The sequence below is a fragment of the Macrosteles quadrilineatus genome, unplaced genomic scaffold (assembly GCF_028750875.1).
Source record: "Macrosteles quadrilineatus isolate MER2022 unplaced genomic scaffold, UCM_ALF_1.0 Scaffold_2__2_contigs__length_208266976, whole genome shotgun sequence".
NCBI lineage: Eukaryota > Metazoa > Arthropoda > Insecta > Hemiptera > Cicadellidae > Macrosteles > Macrosteles quadrilineatus.
The window spans coordinates 1,061,367-1,083,447 of NW_026542595.1; the positions used below are offsets into that span (position 1 = coordinate 1,061,367).

General features: G+C 35.5%; 2 protein-coding genes across 3 annotated transcripts in view; one reads left to right on the forward strand and one right to left on the reverse strand.

Annotated features, from left to right (window-relative positions):
• LOC128986700 (uncharacterized) overlaps window positions 1-22,081 on the forward strand; it is an 85,506-nt gene that overhangs the window by 29,776 nt on the left and 33,649 nt on the right. The window lies entirely within an intron of this gene.
• LOC128987208 (probable pterin-4-alpha-carbinolamine dehydratase) lies at window positions 171-21,137 on the reverse strand. 2 transcript variants are annotated; one of them, XM_054407953.1, is made up of 3 exons: window positions 20,826-21,137; window positions 4,711-4,839; window positions 171-562 (listed from the first exon to the last, which is right to left on the reverse strand). In XM_054407953.1, the coding sequence occupies exons 1-3, from the start codon at window positions 20,961-20,963 to the stop codon at window positions 383-385; spliced, it is 447 nt and encodes a 148-aa protein (XP_054263928.1). In that variant the 5' UTR covers window positions 20,964-21,137; the 3' UTR covers window positions 171-382. The 2 variants fall into 2 exon arrangements, with proteins under 2 accessions (XP_054263928.1, XP_054263929.1); XM_054407954.1 differs by lacking the exon at window positions 20,826-21,137 and adding an exon at window positions 8,735-8,863.

Here is a 22,081-nt window from a genome sequence, read left to right on the forward strand (position 1 = left end):
GTAGTGGTAGTGAATTAACGGAAAAGAACCGAGTAAGGTGTTCACACCTTGCAACTTTGGTGAGTTGGTGGCTCAGTCGGTAGGGCCACAGACTTTGGGCTTAAGGCTAGCTAGGTAAGCTCTTTTAAATTTAATTTAACCTTTCTCGTAAAAGGTAACAAGGAAAATGCTTATAAATCTCAAACAATATATTTTAACTTTGTAATAAGAATTATAACAAAATATCTTAAAGATTGGTCCTTGACGATAGATAGGCATGTACAAACACATAGTTGTGGATAGGTTGCAAACAGCAATTAAGTGCTCTATTTGCTGCTGGTAAGAGTACGGTATGGTAAAAGACAGGAGAGAGCACCGTTGCTGGCCAGTAGGTGCTACAGTTTCAAGCAGTTAAGCTGGCCACATTGTCCATAAAGGCTGCCATCTTTGTGTCCCTCCCACTCAAGCCTTGCACGTCGTGGCTCCACAGAGTGACTTTGACTTTGTTGTACACGTTGAACCACTCTGGGTGATGGTCCATTTTATCAGCTAACAGAGCGACGCGAGTCATGAAACCAAAAGCCTGCAATAGAACGTACAAAAAAATAAGGGGTGTAATAAATTTAAAAAAATTGTTATACTGTAGAATTTCTCAAATCAATCAAAATCACCAATCTTACTTTAGAACTAGTAAGAATTAGATGTAGTAAAAAAATGTAGTAACATTTATATAATTTAACATAAACTGTTACATGTCTCCCATTTAAAATTAGTGACACTTTGTTTTAAGCAGCAAGCCAACCTATTAACGCGTGTTTCAGCCTAAAAATAAGAAAAGGTGGATTGGTGCATAATTAATTGAGATATATGTAACAAGTAAAGACAAATTTACCAACTCTAGCACACAGGGGCCCTACCCTACATAGCAGAGTAGTCATGTGACAAGAAAGAGTTATACTAACATGTCATTATCCAAACTAACACATTACAATGAAAAATAAGGGGGGCATATCATAGTGTCCAACAATCATTATGTCTAAAGAACGTCATGGCTAACACAAATTGGCTGCCCAGTCCATGGACACTCAACAATGTCCATCATTAACATCGGTATCTAGCTTGGAAAAATTAGTATTAGTTTGAGGGTAAAAGTTCAAACTTCAGTCAAGATGAGGATTTAAGATTATTTAAACGTAAAATTTATCTGTATTACTCAGTAATTCATTAAAACTTTACATGTATGAGAAGTTTATTCAAAATGATTTTGAATTAGGTACCGGTAGTCAATTATTGTCAATTATTTATTTTCACATAACGTTTACAAAACCAGCATAGCTGGGAAACAGGTGAAATAGTCATAAACAATTAAAATACATTACTAAAACAAAATATTATGCTAAGAAATTACACAAACATGTCATTTAAGAAATCATTAACTTTATAATACATTCTATTAATGAGCAATTTTGTAACATCCTTTTTAAACTTTTCAATACTTTCTATTAATTTGATACTATTAGGCAGTTTGTTATACATCTTTTTCCCTATGTACTGTAAAAGGGATTCAATTGAGGCAAGTCTATGGATGGGCAGCTGTAAATCGTTTCGATGTCTAGTTAAATAATTACGAGCTGTTGGCCCGTCCTACGTACAGGAATCGAGTAATCCAATTAACCTGTATATAGTGTGTTTATTACTAATTCAAGCATAGTTTAAGCAGCTCAAAATTTATAGCAAAGAAAAAGCTGCCAAGATGAATTAAAACATGTTTTCATTGTTATTTTCCCAACCTTTCGTCAAAAATTCAAGTAGTAAAATAATTTTCATAAGCTTTTTTTTAGATTCGTGAGCTTCGATTCGTATACAGCAATGGTTATAGAATCTTTCTTCTTTCCTATAATCAATGACAAAATCACAGAGTAAATAACTAACCTCATAGTTCTATAGAATATTTTTTTATTCAACCAGCTGTTTGTTAGTTATAACAAATCATATTGCAATAAAACAAACTAAATATTTTAAAAACTTATCAAAAAATAAATTAGAGCATCTAGTATTTTACTATGTATATTTAAATAAACTCTCATCCTCTTACCGAATAAATGAACGTATCAATGATTATAGCATTACACATAGTATAAATAAGTCAATTCTACAATGTCATTTCATTTTCATCCAAATGCTGAATTTGTGTCGAAAACGCTGAATGTTTACAGCTGTTGCAAATGATATTATACCAAAAGCTAGAGTAGAAGGTTAGCGTCGGCTGCTAGACTTTTTAAAATTTTTAACTAAATTTCTAAAAAACTGAAACTCTAAACTAAAATTATGGCTTCGACATTCCCTAGTTCTCAAAATTATCTTTCTTTCAACACAAAAATCGTGAAAATCCGTCAAGTGGTTGATTCAGAATCGTGAAATAAAAAACCTTGTCACGTTTTAATTGTAAGATGACTACAGTTTTCATTTAAATAATATTCCAGATGTTTCTTTATTAAGAGTAGAGTTTCCAGAATATAAATTGATTGGAGTGTTAATATTTTTAATTCTTATTTGAATAATGATTTACAGTAGACCCCCTCTTAACCGACCCTAATGGGACCGGACCTAGGTCGGATGACTCAAAAGGTCGGTTAAAACGGGCAATCCCTAAAATCATAACATAATGAAGTTCTATTCATTTGGAATTATATAATCATTATTTTGAAGTCATACTTGCATTATTTATAAAATAAACTACTCTTATCTCCTTTTACGTATTGATAGAAAAGTCACAAATAAACACAAAACACGGTTAAGTCAAATAGGCCAACTTTCAGTGGAATAACATTAGAACTGTAATGTATTAATTGATGCTTTCCAAATCCATCGTATTACAGTACAGAACCTTTTGTCGAAATTAAAGATACAAGCAACCATTTTGTTACAAGACAGGATGTTTATTTATAGCCTCTCACTGGAAGCTCGAGGCACAAAAACTATCTTGACCTTGGAGTTGTTAACCCTCCTTCCCTGCCCTCCCTACAAGTTGCATTGTTTGTTTACTCCAGCGATTAGATAATCAGTTCTCAAAATCGTAACGCACTTTACGATGTTATACATTTTCCGCAAAGATAACAAACTGACAATATGCTATATTTTTTTTTATCAATACAAAATAACTTATTCTTAGTCATATCCTGTGGAGATAAGCGTATGGTTCAGTTCTCATCGCCCAGCGTGGGAGCGGAAATGCCAAGATTCCTAGAAAGCGGCGGTTAAACCGAACTGCTCTCTAATCAAGGTCGGTTAAAACAAACTGTGTTTTACGATCGAAGGCGGATAATCCGATTATCGGTTAATACGAGGTCGGATAAGAGGGGGTCTACTGTACTTGATTTTCTTGATTGTAAAAATGTCATAATTCTTAGGATCCTTTTTTTAAAGGTTTTTAATGAGATAATATTTTAACAAGGAAAATTAAATTAGCACTAGAGAGTAAACTGTTATTCTTGAAATTGAAAACTTTAACTATTTTAATTACTAACTTTACCTATTTCAACATATTTGCAATATTGTGCATTCAATTGAATACACAAGTGCTTCTTTAAATGGCAGGTGTACTGTTCACACCACAGTACATTAACAAAAGAAGACTATACATTTTTATATTGAGGGAAGGTGTTGAAGCAATATAAAAATACAGTAGAGCGTCAAACATCTGAACGTCAAAAATCCGAACCACTCCTGAGGGATAACAGATGTTTTACAATTTTGTGGGCAAACAGTCAGCTTGTCCCAAAAATACCTATGTAGAAAAATCATTGTTTTTATTTTATTAACTGTATCCAAGAACTGTATTTTTAATACTGTAGGCCTAATTATGTGTCTATTGGGCATTTCTAGGTTATGTTTGAAAATCCGAACAAATCGGTAATCTGAACTTCAGTACCAGTACCTACAATCCCAATTGGTTCGGACTTTTGACGCTCTACTGTATAATGTTTTATCATAAATATCCAAATAGACCCTAACTCAATTATTTGGTACTATATGTTTTTGTTTTTATAACTAAAGACTGTTTAATGTTTATAATTTGTTGTTTTGTTGGCATAGCAACTTCCCAATTGGAGTCAAAACAAAATGTGCTTTTGAGTTGTAAAGTTTTAAATTCCATTTTGTAGCCCCTGAACTGCGTAATATAGCTTAAGTATAGTAAGGTATCAAGACGAGGTACGTAAAGTTTAGTTTGTAAAGTTTGATGTGTTCTATGTATTAAAAATGTTAAAATTTATTAAATGTTATAAAACCAAGTTTAAAATACAGATTATTTTAAATAAGAAATTCCAGTTCCATTTTGTAACGCAATTATAACTACTATACTCTCATAAATATTATTTATACTTTGCAAACAATGGGAACCATGAGCTTCATGAACCCTACAATCAGTAAATTTATTCATAAAGTTTTTTTTTTATTTTTTAAACAAAAGATACTTTTTCATTAAAACAAAACAAAATAAAAAAAGTATGGTGTTTGCCGTTTTGGCCACGTTTTAGCAAATTCCCTTATTTTATTTAAATCCCCCCCTAGTGAAAAGGAGTTTTCCCTACCGTTATGAACATGTTAAAGTAAGCCTTTTGTAGGATACATCAGCAAACTCACTTAGCCTCAGTCAATTAAATAACACTGATTTTCTAAATTGGAATAATATTTAGTTTTCAACCAAATTTTAATTTGTTGTAGGCCTACCTGATTAAAATCTTTAAAAAGAAATTCTTTTGAAATAGCATCTTTTTCAGAGTCCAATATCCACTTATTGCTCAGTAACGGTTTCAGTTGTGTCTCCCTCTCTGCAGAGGTGAGTTTTGGTGAAAGCGCCTGCAACAGGTCAAATAATCCAGATTAATTAACTGTTTTTTTTAAGATATTAAAACCAGTATAAATAAACATGTTAGGGAATTATAAGCATGCTTAACGCAGTAAGAATGTTTTTTTTTATTGAACCGTATCAAGGAGCATAATTTCTCTATCTTTCTCGACATCCAAGCTAGGAGTGTTCTTTTCACTCTCATGATATTCTCTATCGTTCTTGGAGAGCCATCGGCTTCTTTTCTTTCTTATCCTTGTATGTATATTGTGGGGGTGTCCCTCTATGGATTGATCTCCAGAACTGTCTTAGGGAAACTATTTGAATCCTGCTGTTTATTTTGCTGCGGATGCTCCATATTTTTTTGGCAACTGTATATTTTCAGGGTATGCCTTGACTGTAACCTCTTCTTGCTGGGTTACTTCCGCCTCCAAGGGGAGTTAAATTTCTAAAAAAATGAAAATGAAATTTACTTAGTCTGCAGGTTTGCTGTGGCGGGGGTATTTAATACAATAACTGTACATACGGTAGTTTTTTCATTACCAGTGGACAGCCAAAGACCAAAGACCTTGAGGAAGGGACAGGCAAGATCTTTTTTACTTATTATTTACTAATAAATTATGCTAAGATGTCCTGGGTAACAAAATCATGGAAACTAGAGAACCCGTGCAGCTCAATGAGCCGCATGGTATGAAACATAACGTGGAGGAAAAAGTTATGCTTAAATTTGAGTAATTCTAGTTACAACTTACAGCTGTTTGAAAACTTGTTAGAAACTAATTTTAAATATCTCTAGTTGCGTCGTCAAGGTTCACCTACATTATTTCTGTTCTCAGTTTTAACTGATAACTTCTAATGAATGCTAAACGCTCTGCTTCAATTTGAGTTAACATGTTGCAACAAAGTTTTTCCTAGCTTTGAGAATTGAAGAAAACCGTTCCCTTACTGATAACCTGTGTTAAGTAATTTAAGTTGAGTAATTTTATTTCTTTGATTTGAGACATCCCCCTAAACAAACAAATTTTTCTCCGTAGAGAATCCTGAAAAGTGGGGTGATATCAACCATTTCATGTGCTCCATTTTTTACCCACAAACTCTGGGCTACCAACGAACTGGACAGCCATAATCTGCTTTGAATAGACTAAAGCAGCAACACCTTTAAAAGTTCGTTAACATATTTTAAGGTGTTGTCTGTTAGTCACAGTATATGCCCAGCATCAGAACATTCTCACGTTGTTCAGTGGAGTTTCTCTTAATACCTCCCCCAAAGTTTTTTAAAGTATGGATTCATTTGTCGAAATAGGTTTGATAACTCTTGTAGCTATAAGATTTGGATAGCAATTTTCATTTTCTCTTTTTTAACAGCGTATGTTATTTGCCTCTCCTGAATCAAAAAAATAAACTTGACTGTAACTACTCGATCGTTGCATACATAAGCACTAATTCCTTCACTTATGTTTGGTCTAATATTGCTACTAAAACTTTCAATAGCAAATGAGTTGTTGAAACTTCTTATTTTTGACTTGAAATGTCTGGATTGTGTTGGTAAATTCAGTCAATAAACTTTGTATAAGTTTGTCCAAGTAACTGGCAACAGTGGCAACATAACCTAGAAGTAAACAATCCATTTGCGTTTTTCTCAAAGTAGAGTGAGTAATACATACGCTAACAATAAAAACATAAGGTCCGCCAAGATTTGGTATAAACTTAGTAGCCTACTTGAACTTATCATAGCCAAGGCATTATTATAGTTTCAGTTTCTACTAAATGTTTTGAAATATCTCGATCTGTCAGTGTCAGAAGTAATTATTTCTTGCATGCATTCATTTGATCTGACATTAGGCAAGTTTACTTTACCACCGTGACAACACTATGTGCTTCATATATTTTTTCTCTTCTTCTAATTAAGTTGCATAGCAGAACTGGAAAATATTATTCATCTCACCAAGTGAATGTGTATCTGGATGGGTATCTGTTATAGACCAGGTCTCTCTTTTTGTAATCTCCTCATATGCATAAAATATCTTATTATTAATTGTCTCCTCCTCCTTTTTTCAATATTTCTTTTTTGAAATCAAGGCATTTTATGTTCTTCCAACAAAACTGATTAACTATTTAACTTGGTTTTAACCTACTGAATATTACAAACATTAATATTTACTCCCAAAACGCTAATGAGTTTCTTTTTATAAACAGCTGTTTTTTTGTTTTTAAATTTGTTCTATGTATTTGTTGGACCTTTGAGAGGGTCTCACACCCTTAAGGGTAGGATTTTTAAAATTATAAAAAAGCCTTATTGCAAAGCTACATATTGAGACGAATCTGTTGACACCTTAAACGTTGAAATTGGTCCACAAATAAGGGAGTAGTTGTGTCCGAAGTACAGTCCTGCTAACTTACCGTTCCCCAGCGTCGTAGTTTAGTTTATTATGAAACAGGGCCCAGCTGTTCCCTTAGTTAATAGTGTAAAAATCATAAGTATTCATCTGTTCACATGTAAACAATTCTTTTCTCAATAAAGAAAACATGGGAAATTTAAAAGCCACTGGGGCAGAGCCCTGAGGAGTTTTCCAAAATTTTATTTCACGCAAGCCTGGGGGTGTAGCCAATAGAACAACTTCTTAAAGTTTCATTACAATTATTATTCATTAGTTTTGTTTATTATTTAAATTTGTTCTCTAAAGATACTTGATTAGAAGTTACAGCCTAAGAAAAACTGACTTCCGGTATTTTGCATCATGTAGCTCCTAAATGAGTAAGCTTAGAACAAAAATGCAGAGTAAAGAAGTCTTCAAATTGCACTAAAATACATAAAAAAATTGATTCTATTATTTGAAAAATGGCCACCTTTTTCCAAAATGGCAACAAACTTGAAAAATGAAAAACTGTCTTTTAGGAATGTAGATGCAATTTTAATACTTATTTACTCTTCACATTTTCGCTCTAAACTTACTCATCTTAGGAGCTACATCAGTGGCGGATCCAGAGGGGGGCGACCCCCCCCCCCTCGGGCATATGTATACATATATTTTTTACTGCATGTAATACAGAAGTGCATACACATTGCGTAAAATAATTTGTCACACTTTGGACAAAGAAATTGTATTGAACTGCCATTTTGAAGACTTAGTGTACACCAATTTTACGGGGGGGGGGGCTACCCCGAACCCCCCCCCCCCCAAACCTCCTGGTTCGCCTCCCCCTTGTGACTCATCTAGATCCGCGTTTGAGCTAGATTATGCAAAATGTACACCGGAAGAATCTTAAATGTCATACTGTCATGTTTGCTGACGACTCAGTACTGTTAACCAGCAACTCATCTGCCGAAACTTTGGAGATTGAAAATTTAATTTCAATCAACAGAGCCAGGGATTACTGTTTCAACAATGATCTTGTTTTTAACAAGAACACAACAACTCTTCTTTGGAAGGTTAAATAATGAAGTGTCGTCTCCTCCAGAAATTGAAACAGCTCTGTTCACTAAATACCTTGGCGTAATCTTAGACGACAACTTGCGATGGGATATGCATGTGGATTTCCTCTGTCACAAACTCAGTTCTTCCATGTTTGCTCTAAGGCGGATCAACCATGTCGCTACACCTGAAGCTACTCGTTCGGCCTACCACGCTTTGGTCGAGTCCCATATAAGATATGGAATTGTTCTGTGGGGGAATTCATCTAAAGAGAATATGAGTCGGGTTCTCACCTTGCAGGAAAAAGCAATTAGAGTTCTCGGAGGTCTTCAGTGGAGAGAAAGCTGCAGGAACACCTTCGAGGCACTCAAGATTCCAACTGTCGCCACTATATATATATGTGAAGTAGTTGTGTATGCAAGCAGTCAAAACCTCCTCAAGAACGCTGATGTACATCCACACTACACAAGAAATGCTGGAAACTACAACTAACCTGCACATGACACTTCAAGATACTCCAAGAAGCCATCATATGCCGGGGCCAAGCTCTTTAAATCTCCTTTCTTCGACCATTAAGAATGGAAACTCCAAGTCCCTTAAGAAGAGGATGCTACACTGGATGATTGAGAACCCTGTCTATACCATCGACGAGTTCATTGCACTCTGTGGAAGAAACTTTGACTTTTGTCAAAAATAGATTTTTGTTGTTTATTATTGTAATTTTGACACCATTGCTGAGCTTAACGCTCATGTAATAAAGTATCTCTCTCTCTCTCTCAAGTAATTTTTTCTTAGGCTGTAACTTCTAAACGAGTAGCTTTAGAGAAAAATTTTCAAGAATAAAAATGTTTTTAAATTGGGTGTTCCATAAGAAATTTCAAAGTTGGCTGCCATATTGGAAAATTGCGGCTCAATTTTGAAAAACTAAATTCATATTTTTAACTGACACAAAAAATAAAGGAATGTTCCCCTTTTAAACTTGTCTCTTATTCTTACGTTTCCGATATCCCAATGGTGGCTTCCTTGAATTGATCACCCTGAATATAGATAAGTAAACTGTTGTAGTTTGCTTGTTTATGAATATATTTTTATCTAATTTTGAAAATTTACATATTTGATACCTATAAAACTCATTATAAGTTTAATGTTACTTAAATAGGGAATAAATCAGACATTTTTAAGGACATATAGTGGTAATCCAACAGGGCACGTGGAAATTCGCTTAGTCTGCAGGTTTGGTGCGGCGGGGGTATTTATAAATCTTCCTGCGTTCAATTAAGTTTTCCTAGTTAGTGATAAATATATATTAGAATTAGAGCCTTGTATAAAGAGTTGTAAAACATAAGTTAAATGAAAGATAAACCCTTGAGAGACGACTTTAATTCGTGATATTTAGAGAAACATTTTTTCTGGTACAGTAGTTGACTTAACTGCAAATGCTATGTGATTCTTGCTATTTGTATTTATTAGGTCTGTAGCTGATTGGAGGGTCCGATCAATATTGTTTAGTCCTAAACTTACCTATTTACCAAAATTTATAATTTATTTACCAGTCCTTGAATGTAATTTACTATAATTAATATATGTACTACTACTATAATTATTATGGGGAGCGAGCTGGTCCAGTGGTTAGAGTGCGGGACTCCGGTTCCTATGGTCCCAGGTTCAAATCCTGCCAAATCACCAATGGATTTTATCTAAGTGATAATGTTGTAACCCCTTGGTCTAGCCTGAAGTAATGTGAAAAAACAATTCCGCGCTCGTGCCTAGCGTCCTAGGACAAAAAAAAAAAAAAAAAAACACGACTACCGGTATGATTACTATAATTTACTATATGTAATTTTATATAATTTGTTTGGTAATGCTCAAAGTGTTTCTAAGAAATTTTCCATTCACAACCCAGAGAAGTTGTAACTGTTACTTATATCTCAGAACATTAATTTGGCTGAGGAATGGGCTACAATATTGAGTGGTTATAGATAAAGAAATTAGGGGCTTATTTAAGAGACTATTTGTTACTTAATGGCTGTTTAGTGAAGATAAGATACATTTAAATGTGCTCGATAATATATAAGCTGCTGTAACAGATCAAAAGGCATTCACCCTGAATTGGAGATTTTCATTGGATCGAAAGGATAAACTAGGATTGCTTTCATAGCAGTGAAAGCCAGTTGAGCGGACCAATCATGTTTCATGGTTTTTAATAAAGCAATAAATGAAATTTTTTTTAGATATAATACAAAATACAAATGTTCCCACACTCTGCACTGCTAGCCTTAATTACTACTTCCTTCACCACTTCCTACGTCGTGGACCTGTTTCCATTCGAATAACATCAGCAATCACCATGTTGTTCGTACGGTTGAAATCATATTTTTGCAAATAAAGTGTCATTCGATTTTTAATAATATACCCCCGCCGCAGCAAACCTGCCGACTAAGCGAATTTCCATTTGTCTGAATTGATTTTCAGTTAAATATATTTTAATAACATTAGGTTTAACGAGTACCTAGGTTTGCTGCTACAAGGAAACTAATAAAGTGTGTTTTTGAGTAAAATATTGATAGCTTAGTACAAAATAAATAAATTTGCCAAGTTTGATCAAAATATATTCATAAACAAGCAAACTACAACATTTGACAATATTCTCCATAAGAATAACATGGGAATTTTAAACTTACAATTTTTTTAATTTTATCCGTTACTAATAATCGAACAAAAATACTTTTATATACTAAATTATTTGTTTTTTTAAGCTCTTTAAAAAGGTCTAAAGAGAAATTGGGAAATTTTGTGTTTTGAGGGTCAAAAGTGAGAAAAACCAATTTTTACCCCATAAAACCCCCCGTAAAGCCCCGTTCCCATGGTCCGATCGTGCTGGTTCGCGAACTCATTCAAGTTTATCCCGCTTTACACCTTTAAACCAAATTTCATCAAAATCGGACAAAAATTACTCAAGTTATCGCGTTCACGGACGTATATATATATATATATATATAAGTCTATATATATATATATATATATACATATATAAAAATTTGAACGAATAGTGTTTTTGGCCTCTGGGGACATCAAAATGAAAAAGTAAATCGGTCCCGGGTCTAGGTCTTACCGTGCCACCTACGGTAATAGCTACTTCCCTATAGGGAAATTCGCTAAAAAGGACTTCAAATTATGTGTTGCAAAATTTTGTTCTAATGGCTAGTTTAGGCCTAAATGGGATTACTTAAAGATTTTAAATGGCCGCCATTTTCAAATCCGATGAGCCTGATCAAAGGTATTTTCGGAGAATGATTATAGCTGTAGGCTGGTTCATACCAAGTTTCATAAAAATATCTCCAAGGGCTTTTGAGTTATAAATTATTTTCAAAAAAATACAAAATGGCGGATTACGGCTAAACTAAGCCGAAAACAAACAAAAAATTATTCTAGGCCTACATTTTCGACTTATTTTTGTATGTAGAATCTGAATCTGCATAGCCCGCTACGCTTTACTGTTCAAACTTAATGATTGATTAGGAGCCTATTTATTCTAAATCTATTTCAATGATTATGAAACTGATTTTTCTTACCGTAACTTCTAGCGAACCACGGGCACAACTGCTAGTCTTTAATAAATAAAACTAACAGTATTTAACCAAACTCTGATTTCAATTTACTGTTGATATAGTAACCACATAAAATTGAAAATTCATGGTTTCTTCCATTTTTTTCCCTTAAATATCTAAGAAAAACTAAGGATGAAATAAAGATAAAGCTTTGATAATGTTTTGTTATTGTTTTTATTTATCATATATAGTATTGAATTCAATACAATATTAATATCATACCAAATAAATATCATAGATATATTTATTTAGCCTAAGTTATATTTATTGTTCAAATGTATATCTAAATAAAAATTTAGGCTATTCCATTAAAGTTCCTAGAATCAAAACTAAGTTAAGAGAGTTATAAAGAGGATAATATTAGATTCCTATTTTATGTTGGAGGAAAAAAGTGTGAAAATCTCATCCGGTCACTTCAACCCCATTTAAAAAAATCGTTGCCACTTTACATCTCACTTTATTTGTACCTATATTTTAATATTGTTTTTAGAGTTTGACCAGTTTTAAAGTAACTTAAGTTAGGTACTTATTTTTCTAAACATTGAGCTTGAAATGATAAAATTATTGTTATGAAAAGAGAAAAATCACCTAACTTATTCTTCAAAATGACTTGAAAACTATTAACTTACTAGCTGGCCCGACAGACGTTGTCCTATCCTAAAGTGGTTTTATGTCAAATGCTTGTTCAATTTCAAGATGAGCTAGTTCGCATCACTCTATCATGTCCTGGTTGAAGTTGTTTCGCTACGCTCACTCACCTCTTGGTTGAAAATTAACACATGTTATTGTATACCACAGTTTAATTAAAACATTTTCCTCCAATACTAATGTAGGCCTAAGTTACAGACATTTTTTCCATTTAAAATCACATTAAGTTTACTAACTTTAATGGTTGGATGGATTATAAATTTCCTTACATAAAACCCTTCCCCTTGCACTAAGGAACACAACAAAAAAAAAAAAAAAGAATCATCCAATTTGGTGCACTCGTTCTTGAGTTATGGAATACCATAAAAAATAGGATCCATTTTTATTTAGCCTAGCTTAAGCCTTCTTATATTGATTAACGATGCACAAAATGTTGTTAAGTACAAAATTGCACAGTGGAATTTTAACTTAGTTTGTAAGGCCACTTTACAACTGTTGGTAATGTTTATATGTTAAATAACATATGTTCTTTAATTGTATTGATTTTGTTGTTTATTTATGTTTTGATTCTGTTTTGTCTTAAATTGTGATGAAGACACTTTTATGATATTACAGTACAATATTAAATTAGTTTTATGAAAACTGTGTTACTTTATAGTACCTGGGGACAGAGCTTTGCTCGGGGAAAATCATTAGTTTATAATGAAAGTAGTCTTAGTATTGCAGATACATAAATCCATTCCCAAAATCCACACTGCTCGTCTTTACTACTTCCTTCAGCACTCCCTACGTCGTGGAAATGTTTCTCTCCCTTCCCATTGCATGTTAGGATTGCAGATACATTAATGTAATTGCCAAAGACAGTTCCCCCACTCTGCACTGCTAGCCTTACTACTTCCTTCGCCACTTCCTACGCAGTGTACCTGTTTTCCTCCCTTCCCATAGCATTTTAGGATTCAAGATACCTTAAGCTAATCGTCATAAACAGTTCCCACACTCCGGACAGCTCGCCTTGACTACTTCCTTCACCACTTCCTACGGCACGGACCTGTTTTCTTCCCTCCCCATAGCATTTTAGGATTGCAGATACCTTAATCTAATCGTCATAAACAGTTCCCACACTCCAGACTACTCGCCTTCAGTACTTCCTTCACCACTTCCTACGTCGCGGACCCGTTTCCCTCCCTTCCCATAGCATTTTAGTATTGCCAATACCCTTATCTAATCGTCATAAACAGTTCCTACACTCCGGACTACTCGCCTTGACTACTTCCTTCACCCCTTCCTACGTCGTGGACCCGTTTTCCTCCCTTCCCATAGCACTTTAGGATTGCAAATACCATAATCTACTCGTCATAAACAATTCCCACACTCCAGACAGCTCGCCTTGACTACTTCCTTCACCACTTCCTACGTCGCGGACCTGTTTCCTCTCTTCCCATAGCATTTTAGTATTGCCAATACCCTTATGTAATCGTCATAAACAGTTCCCACACTCCGGACTACTCACCTTGACTACTTCCGTCACCACTTCCTACGTTGCGGACCTGTTTCCCTCCCTTCCCATAGCGTTTTAGGATTTCACATACCCTAATCTTATAGTCATAAACAGTTCCCACACTCCGGACTGCTCGCCTTTACTACTTCATTCATCACTTCCTACGTCACGGACAACCTCCTGAACCATTTGATTTTACTGAAAAACGTGATGCAACAGAAAACTGGAAGTTATTCAAATGCCAATGGAAGAATTATGTTACTTTGGCAGAAGCTTTCAGCTCAAAAGTCAACAAGCTTGTCGAATAAGAAGATTCGGCTTGCGCTATTCCTTTCAGTATTAGGAGGTAAGGCTGTAAGATTAATAAACAAGCTATGCAATGAACCATCTGATGTGGATGAAATTATCTCAAGACTTAATGAATATTTTCAGGAAGCAAAGAATGTTACTTACGAACGATACAATTTCAATAGTGCTAAACAAGATGCTCAAGAATCTTGCAAGGATTACATTAACCGACTTCATGAACTTGTTGGTAAATGTGATTTTGAAGCCTTGGCTAATCTTTCAAAAAAGGAGATTGAGGAGCAGCTGATATGCGATCGTTTGGTCGCTGGGATTGCTAATGTTCGGTTACGGAAACGGTTATTGACTAAATCAGATTTGACCTTAAACAAAGCCACACAGTTGTGTATTGGTGATGAGCACTCAGAGAGCTTAGCATTGAAAATTAATTCTAGGAACACAGAAGAAGATTCAGAGGAGAATAAAGACAATAGTTTTGCATATGGAAAAGTCTGTAGTAAGTGTAAACAAAAGAATCATTTTGCAAATGTGTGCAAGCAAAATATACGCAAGGTTTGTCATGTTGAAGCGGCTAGTAGACCCAAGGATGACACATCCGCATATGAAGATCGTTCGAACTCGGATGATGACATATACCATGTCAAAGAAGAAATACCGAAGAAACGCTTTTTCATTGATCTCCCACTCTGCATGAAAGACAGTGAACCTTTTATCAAATGCCAGCTAGACAGTGGATCATCATGCAACGTCATTGGCTACGAGACGCTAAAGAAGTTAGTGGGAATCCCAAGATTGAAGGAGAGCAGTACAAGACTTACTTTCTATGGTGGTGAATCTCAGTTTTCCCTTGGAAAAGTCCAGTTGAATGTTAAGTGGAAAAATAAGAACCAAACACAAATTGATTTTTGAGGTCATCGAGACACCTCACAATCCACTACTCGGTGCTCAAGATTGTATCAACCTTGGTTTGATTTCGTTTGATGAATTGGTCTATCAAATCTAAAGTTGTAAAGTCTCAGAGAAAATGCTATCTTCTTTTCCAGATATTGGAAATGGTTTAGGGTGTTTTGAAGGACACTGTGAATTTAAGCTAGATACATCAGTACGTCCGATTGTCGTTCCTCCACGGCGATATCCTGTGGCTCTAAAGAAAGAGATACAAGATGAAATAAAACGTTTGGAAGATCTGCAAGTGATAAAAAAAAATGACAGAGCCTACCGATCGGGTTAGTGCCATGGTAGTTGTGAAGAAACCAAACAAATTACGAATATGCATTGATCCTCATCAACTCAATAAAGCAATAAAACGCCCGAACTACCAAGCACTGACTATCAAAGAGATTGCTCCCCAGTTGAGTAAAGCCAAAATATTCAGCAAACTAGATCTCAAAGACGGATTTTGGCATGTCAAATTGACAGAAGATTCTAGTAAATTAACAACATTTTGGACACCGTATGGAAGATACCGATGGTTAAGGCTACCTTTTGGTATATGTTCCGCTCCAGAAGAATTCCAGCGGCGTGTGAATGAACAGTTTGAAGATCTGGAAGGGGTCATAGTAATAGCAGATGATGTTGTTGTGTTTGGCAGTGGAGATACTGAAGAAGAAGCTCGCATTGACCATAACAATAATTTAAAATCACTACTTCAAAGGGCTCATGAGAAAAATGTTAAGTTTAACTTATCAAAATGTATGATTGGTATGAAGGAAATTAAATATATGGGTCATGTAGTCAGTGCAGATGGATTGAAGCCTGACCCCAAAAAGATTTCAACAATAAGAAATATGAAAGCACCACAAAACAAAGAAGAACTGCAACGATTTCTAGGATTCGTGAATTATTTGGGAAATTTTGTTCCTAAACTTTTAGATGTATCAGCTCCATTACGATCACTGTTGAAGGAAGGTAATTTGTGGATATGGGAAAAAACTCATGATGAAACATTTAAAAAGCTAGTCCATTTGGTAACATCATCTCCAACCTTAAAATACTTTGACATAGGTACAAAAGCCAGCAACTGTGCAGTGTGATGCTAGCCAATTTGGATTGGGAGCTTCCCTGATGCAAGATGGTAAGCCAGTGGCGGGAACCGGAGTTTTGCCAACGGGTGTCAGGTAGATGGGGGGATGCAGTCGGCCACCTCTTGGTGCGGAGATTTGCCAACGGTGGTGGTGGGAGAAAGAGTGTGAGGGAGGGAGGAAGAGTGATTGTCAGGGTTGTCTACGCTTAACAGTTATGCGCTTGTCGCAGTGGGTTAGGTAAGGTTAGGTTAGGTTAAAAATTCAATACATTTCCTTTCACAGTCAGAGGTGCATAACTGCATTACTTTGAACACAGTCAGCATCCTGCCTGGTTTGTCCACCCCTAGCGGAAGCCACCCTCACGGTCACGTGTAATCTCTCTCTCTCCCCTCCCCCTCTCGCGCAACCCACAACCGATGGCAAAACTCCGCAGTATGAGGAATTCACGGATGGGGACCCTTTCTACCTGATACCCGTTGGCAAAACTCCTACACTCGCCAGTGGCATACATTTCCAGGACTCTTAGTAAGGCAGAATCGTCATATGCACAAATTGAAAAAGAATGCTTGGCAGTAGTTTATGCTCTTGAACGATTTTAACAGTACTTGTTTGGAAAACATGATATAACAGTTGAAACTGATCATAAACCATTAGATACCATCTTCAAAAAACCATTGAATTCGGTCCCAAAGCGGTTGCAGCGAATGCTTCTCAGACTGCAAAGATTTAATTTCAATAGGCTATAATATATAGACCAGGAAGAACAATGTTCATCGCAGACTTTTTGTCTCGAACACCCATTACAGGAGATAAATCACATGAAGATAAAAGTATTAAAATCTTTTCAACAGACAGTCTAAAGTGTTTTGAAAACTCCAGTTCAAGAATGTACTTAAACGTGACAGACGAAAGACTAGACCAGATTAAGAATATCAACAAATCAGATCCAACTATGTAAAGACTAATTAACACGATTTACAATGGGTGGCCTATAAGTAGCAAGCAACTATCCGAGGATCTCAGACAATATTGGCCATTTCGTGATGAACTAAGTGTAGAGGATGGGATCGTTCTCAAAGGAGAAAGAATTGTGATTCCAGTTTCATTACGAAAAGAATTAATTCAAATAATACATTCCTCTCATCAGTGATCAGATGCATGTATCAGACGTGCACGAGATGTGTTTTTCTGGCCCTGTTTGAGTAGAGACATAAAAAATTATATAAGTTCCTGCAAGATATGCAAAATGTATGCACCAGACCAACAAAGAGAACCTTTGATACTTGAGAAAACTCCGGAGAGACCCTGGCAAAAAGTAGCTATTGATTTTGCCCAGGAAGGTTCGATTCACTATTTGATTGTCTGTGACTATTTTTCGTCATTTTTTGAAGTGAAAAAGGTAACAAAATGCACAAGTGAAACCCTGATAACATTTTGCAAAGAACTGTTTGCAAGGTATGGAATACCAGAGGTGGTTGTTTCAGACAGTGGAACGCCCCTCATGGCTCAAAGTTTTCACGATTTTGCCAAAAATTGGAATTTTAAGATAGTTCTATCCCCACCGTACCATCACCAAGCAAACGGTAAAGCAGAGTCGGCAGTAAAAGTTTTCAAGAATCTTTTGAAGAAATCGCGTCAAGATGGAGTGGACTTCCAACAAGCGTTATTAGAACTTAGGAACACCCCATTGCAAGGAATTGTTTTTAGCCCCGCTCAACTCCTCATGAACCGAAGAACACAAAGCAAACTGCCAATAAATAAGAGCTTACTGAAGCCACAAGTTCCACAAAATGTTCAGAATCTATGGGAACGTAAAAAGAGACAGTACAAAAGTCAGTATGACCATGGAACCACAGAGCTGCCTCCATTATCGATTGGCCAAAGCGTGTGGTTAAAGAAACAACCCCAACTGAAGAATGCGTAATGGCTTGAGGGTAAAGTTGTTCAAAAGGAAGGGAGGAGAAAGTACATTGTGCGCGTGGAAGGAAAAGACTACATTCGAAATAGACAATTTTTAAGAACTTAAAAACATTTTGGAAAAAGGAAGATGTTGGTAATGTTCATACGTTAAATAACATATGTTCTTTAATTGTATTGATTTTGTTGTTTATTTATGTTTTGATTCTGTTTTGTCTTTATTGTGATGAAGACACTTTTATGATATTACAGTACAATATTAAATTAGTTTTATGAAAACTGTGTTACTTTAAGTAAAGTTATCAACAACAACATTAAATTAGAGATCTCAACAAGCAGACTCCACAGTTAAAATGACAATAAATTTAAAATCACAAAATAGTTAATCCCAGGATTGGCTTGAACAGATCTCAGAATTGGATTAACTTAAAGCCTCGGTGTTAAGACCCTAGCTCCTGTAAAACATAGAGCTCTTGCCATTTTTAAATAAACCATCAATGACAGTACTGTATAACTTAATCGGTGAACCAGATAGTCCTACACAATTCAAGGAATATAATTAATGCCATCCATTACAGGCCTAATTCTATGAAATGAAATGATGAAATGGTACCCTATTTATTCGTCTATAGACATTATATAAATGCATGAGACACAGTCAAATTATATATACATACATGCTGGTAGAGGCACAAGTCAAGTTCAGGCAACTATTTTAATAGTAATGGTAAACAATTAGGCCTACCGCACACGAGAGACTTTTTGTCGGCCGACTATTTAGTCGTAGTCGGGAGTCAAAGTCGGCCCCATAAATCTAATCGCGCACACGGGCCGACCCCAGCAAGACAGTCGGGGCATTTTGGTGCTGACCGATTTTCCCGCCGACTGCTCCCCGACTCAACTGTCGTGTCGTATACATAAAGGCATGGAGATAAGTTTGAACGCGCACACTGACGACTAAAAAATCTGTCTGACAGTCGAGTGTGTTGTTATTATGTGTATTATTATTGTTATTATGATTAGTATTATTATTTGTGTGTTATTGTTATCATTATGGCTTCGACAACCACCAGTGCAAGTGTTTTGAGGGACGAGAAAGTTGATAAACTTATTAATGAAGTTGAGGCACGGTCCTCTCTGTATAAAAAGACTTTAAAGGAGTATTTGGTCATAATAAAAAATACCCCCGCTGCAGCAAACCTGCAGACTAAGTGAATTCTCATTTGCCTGATTTAATTTTTTATTTAATCTATTTCAATAAAATTAGGATAAACGAGTACCTACCTAGGTTTGCTACTACAGGGAAGGTATTCAGGGTGTGTTTTAGTAAAACAATAGCTGAATATAAAATAAATAGATTTGCCAAGTTTTATCAAAATACATCCATAAACAAGCAAACTACAACAGTTTACCTAGGTACTTGTTCTACATTTTATAAAAGACATTAAAATTTTAACTTTAAATATTTTGGAATTTCCCTGTAACCATTATGATAACAATTAGCATGCTAAATTATTTGTTTTTTAAGCTCTGCAAAATGTTTCCTAAAGAAATTGCGGAATCTTTTGATATTATCGTAAAAAATGGGAAAACCCCATTTTTACCCGATAAAACCCCCCATATCCCCCGTTACCATAGTCCGATCATGCTGGTTTGCGAGCTCCTTAGAATAAAATACATGTAGGTTTACACGTTTGTACCAAATTTCATCAAAATCGGATAGTAATTTTGTTTCCGAGTTATCGTGCTAATATAATAGGACATTATACACATATATATATGTGTGTGTGTGTGTGTAAATTTGAACGGATGGTGTTTTTGGCATCTGAGGACATCAAAACGAATGGTAAATCGGTCCCGGGACCAGGTCTCACCATGAGACCTACATTTACAGCTTATTCCCTAAAAGTTATGGGATGAGGTATTTGAAGCCGGGGTATTAACAATTGGTAAAAAAAATCAACACTCATTCATGAGTACATGACAAATTTGTCCGGATATTTTCTCAAATCCGAGTGTAGAGGTAAATCTGGCCTTTCAAGGTTCTCGGACTATAAATTGGATGCACCCAGTATTTTCTCTTAAGTTTTCTTGCACGAAATCTACGCACATATGGCAGTAACGCATTTATGACAGCGGTTTCTGTCATACATCCTTTTGACACTCGAAAGACGACTAAACAGTCGTGGCGTGTGCGCACCATAAGTCAACGACCAAACAGTCTTGACGACTTTTCGATTGTCCACCCGACTCCAGCCAAACAGACGGCCAACAGTCGGCCGACAAAAAGTCTCTCGTGTGCGGTTAGGCCTTAGTGTACAAGGATACCTAAACTAACACATCATGCAAATAAATAATGGTACAAAAGCAGAAGCATAGACAGGCTGAAAATACATGCAAGGCTGGAATTAGATAATCATGACTTAACTTAGGCCTAAGTTTTACTTATAAACACACAAAATTGCATTATTTTAGTAAAAAACGTAAGTTAACTAACAAAGATTCATGAGGTAATATTTTGATGATGTTTTATAAAGATAGCCTATTCAAAGTCTAATTACAGTATGATGTAAACAAACTCACCATTTTCTTGAAATGATGGGCGGAAGTAGAGATCCAGGAACACTGAGCTGGGCCTCTAGGGCGAAGTGAAAGTTTACCAACTCCAACAGGTTTCACTATTGAAAGCAATGCATCAAGGCCGTGAACAGCCTGGTACATTTTGTGTCAATGACTTGGCAGTACTGTCATAACAAACAAATCAATAACAGAGCAACTTAGAACTTAGGCCCAACGAAATAAACTTTACATCGTTGATTAGGCCTGGCTGCCTATCCTACTCCTACTCCCTACTGATCAGGGCTGGCTAGATAGACTTTAGACAATTAGACAAAATGACAAAACTCAAAAACGGCTACAGTACAGAAGTGTTCGTAGGCCTACCTCCGTGCACAATTTGTTTTTCAGGATTAATTTTGCCAACAGTGTCATTTAGAGGCTTCTGATCGACTATAACGAATAACGAAGGTTTAGTAATTGAAAAATTATTTTTGTTCATAGAATAAAATTGTAAATGCCTCAAATTCAATTTTATATTTTTTTATTATAAAATTAAGCCGTCATAACCTAACCAAACCAACCAAACGTGCTGACAATGAAAAAAATCTAATGAAGGTTTATTAATCGAAAAATTGTTGTTTATAAAATAAAATTATTAAATACCTCAAATCCTATTTTATAGTTTTTTATTATAAAATTTAACTATCTTAACCTAGCCAAACTAACCAGACTTGCTAACAATGAAAATTCAAATGAAGGTTTAACCGAAAAAAATATTTCTGTTCATAAAATAAAACTATAAATGGGTCAAATTCAATTTCATAATGTTTTAATTTTAAATTAAACCGTCATAACCTAACCAAACCAACCAAACTTGTTGATAATGAAAAAAATCCAGTACAAAACAATTGTGCTATGGGTGGGATTCGAACCCGGGTCCTTCGGATCATCAGCCTAGCACTCTATCCACTACACAACCGAGGCCGTTGACATCAACCATGGTGGAAGTGGACATCAACCGTATCGTCGCGGTAATGATGTTCCCTCAGCCAATCAGAAGCCTCAAAATAATACTGTAGGCAACACTAATCCTGAAATAAAAATTCAGCTGGGTCCTTCGGATCATCAGCCTAGCACTCTATCCACTACACCACCGAGGCCGTTGACATCAACCGTATCGTCGCGGTAATGATGTTCCCTCAGCTAATCAGAAGCCTCAAAATAATACTGTAGGCAACACTAATCCTGAAATAAAAATTCAGCTACCTCCGTGCCTGTCA

What these genes read in the sequence shown, in the direction of transcription:
- LOC128987208 (XM_054407953.1), bottom strand. Translation starts at nt 20,963, where the DNA reads ATGTACCAGGCTGTTCACGGCCTTGATGCATTGCTTTCAATAGTGAAA. An exon ending in CCCATCATTTCAAGAAAATG is followed by an intron (nt 4,840 to 20,825) that starts GTGAGTTTGTTT and finishes GACCTGTTGCAG; the next exon opens with GCGCTTTCACCAAAACTCAC. An exon ending in TTTTTAAAGATTTTAATCAG is followed by an intron (nt 563 to 4,710) that starts GTAGGCCTACAA and finishes GTTCTATTGCAG; the next exon opens with GCTTTTGGTTTCATGACTCG.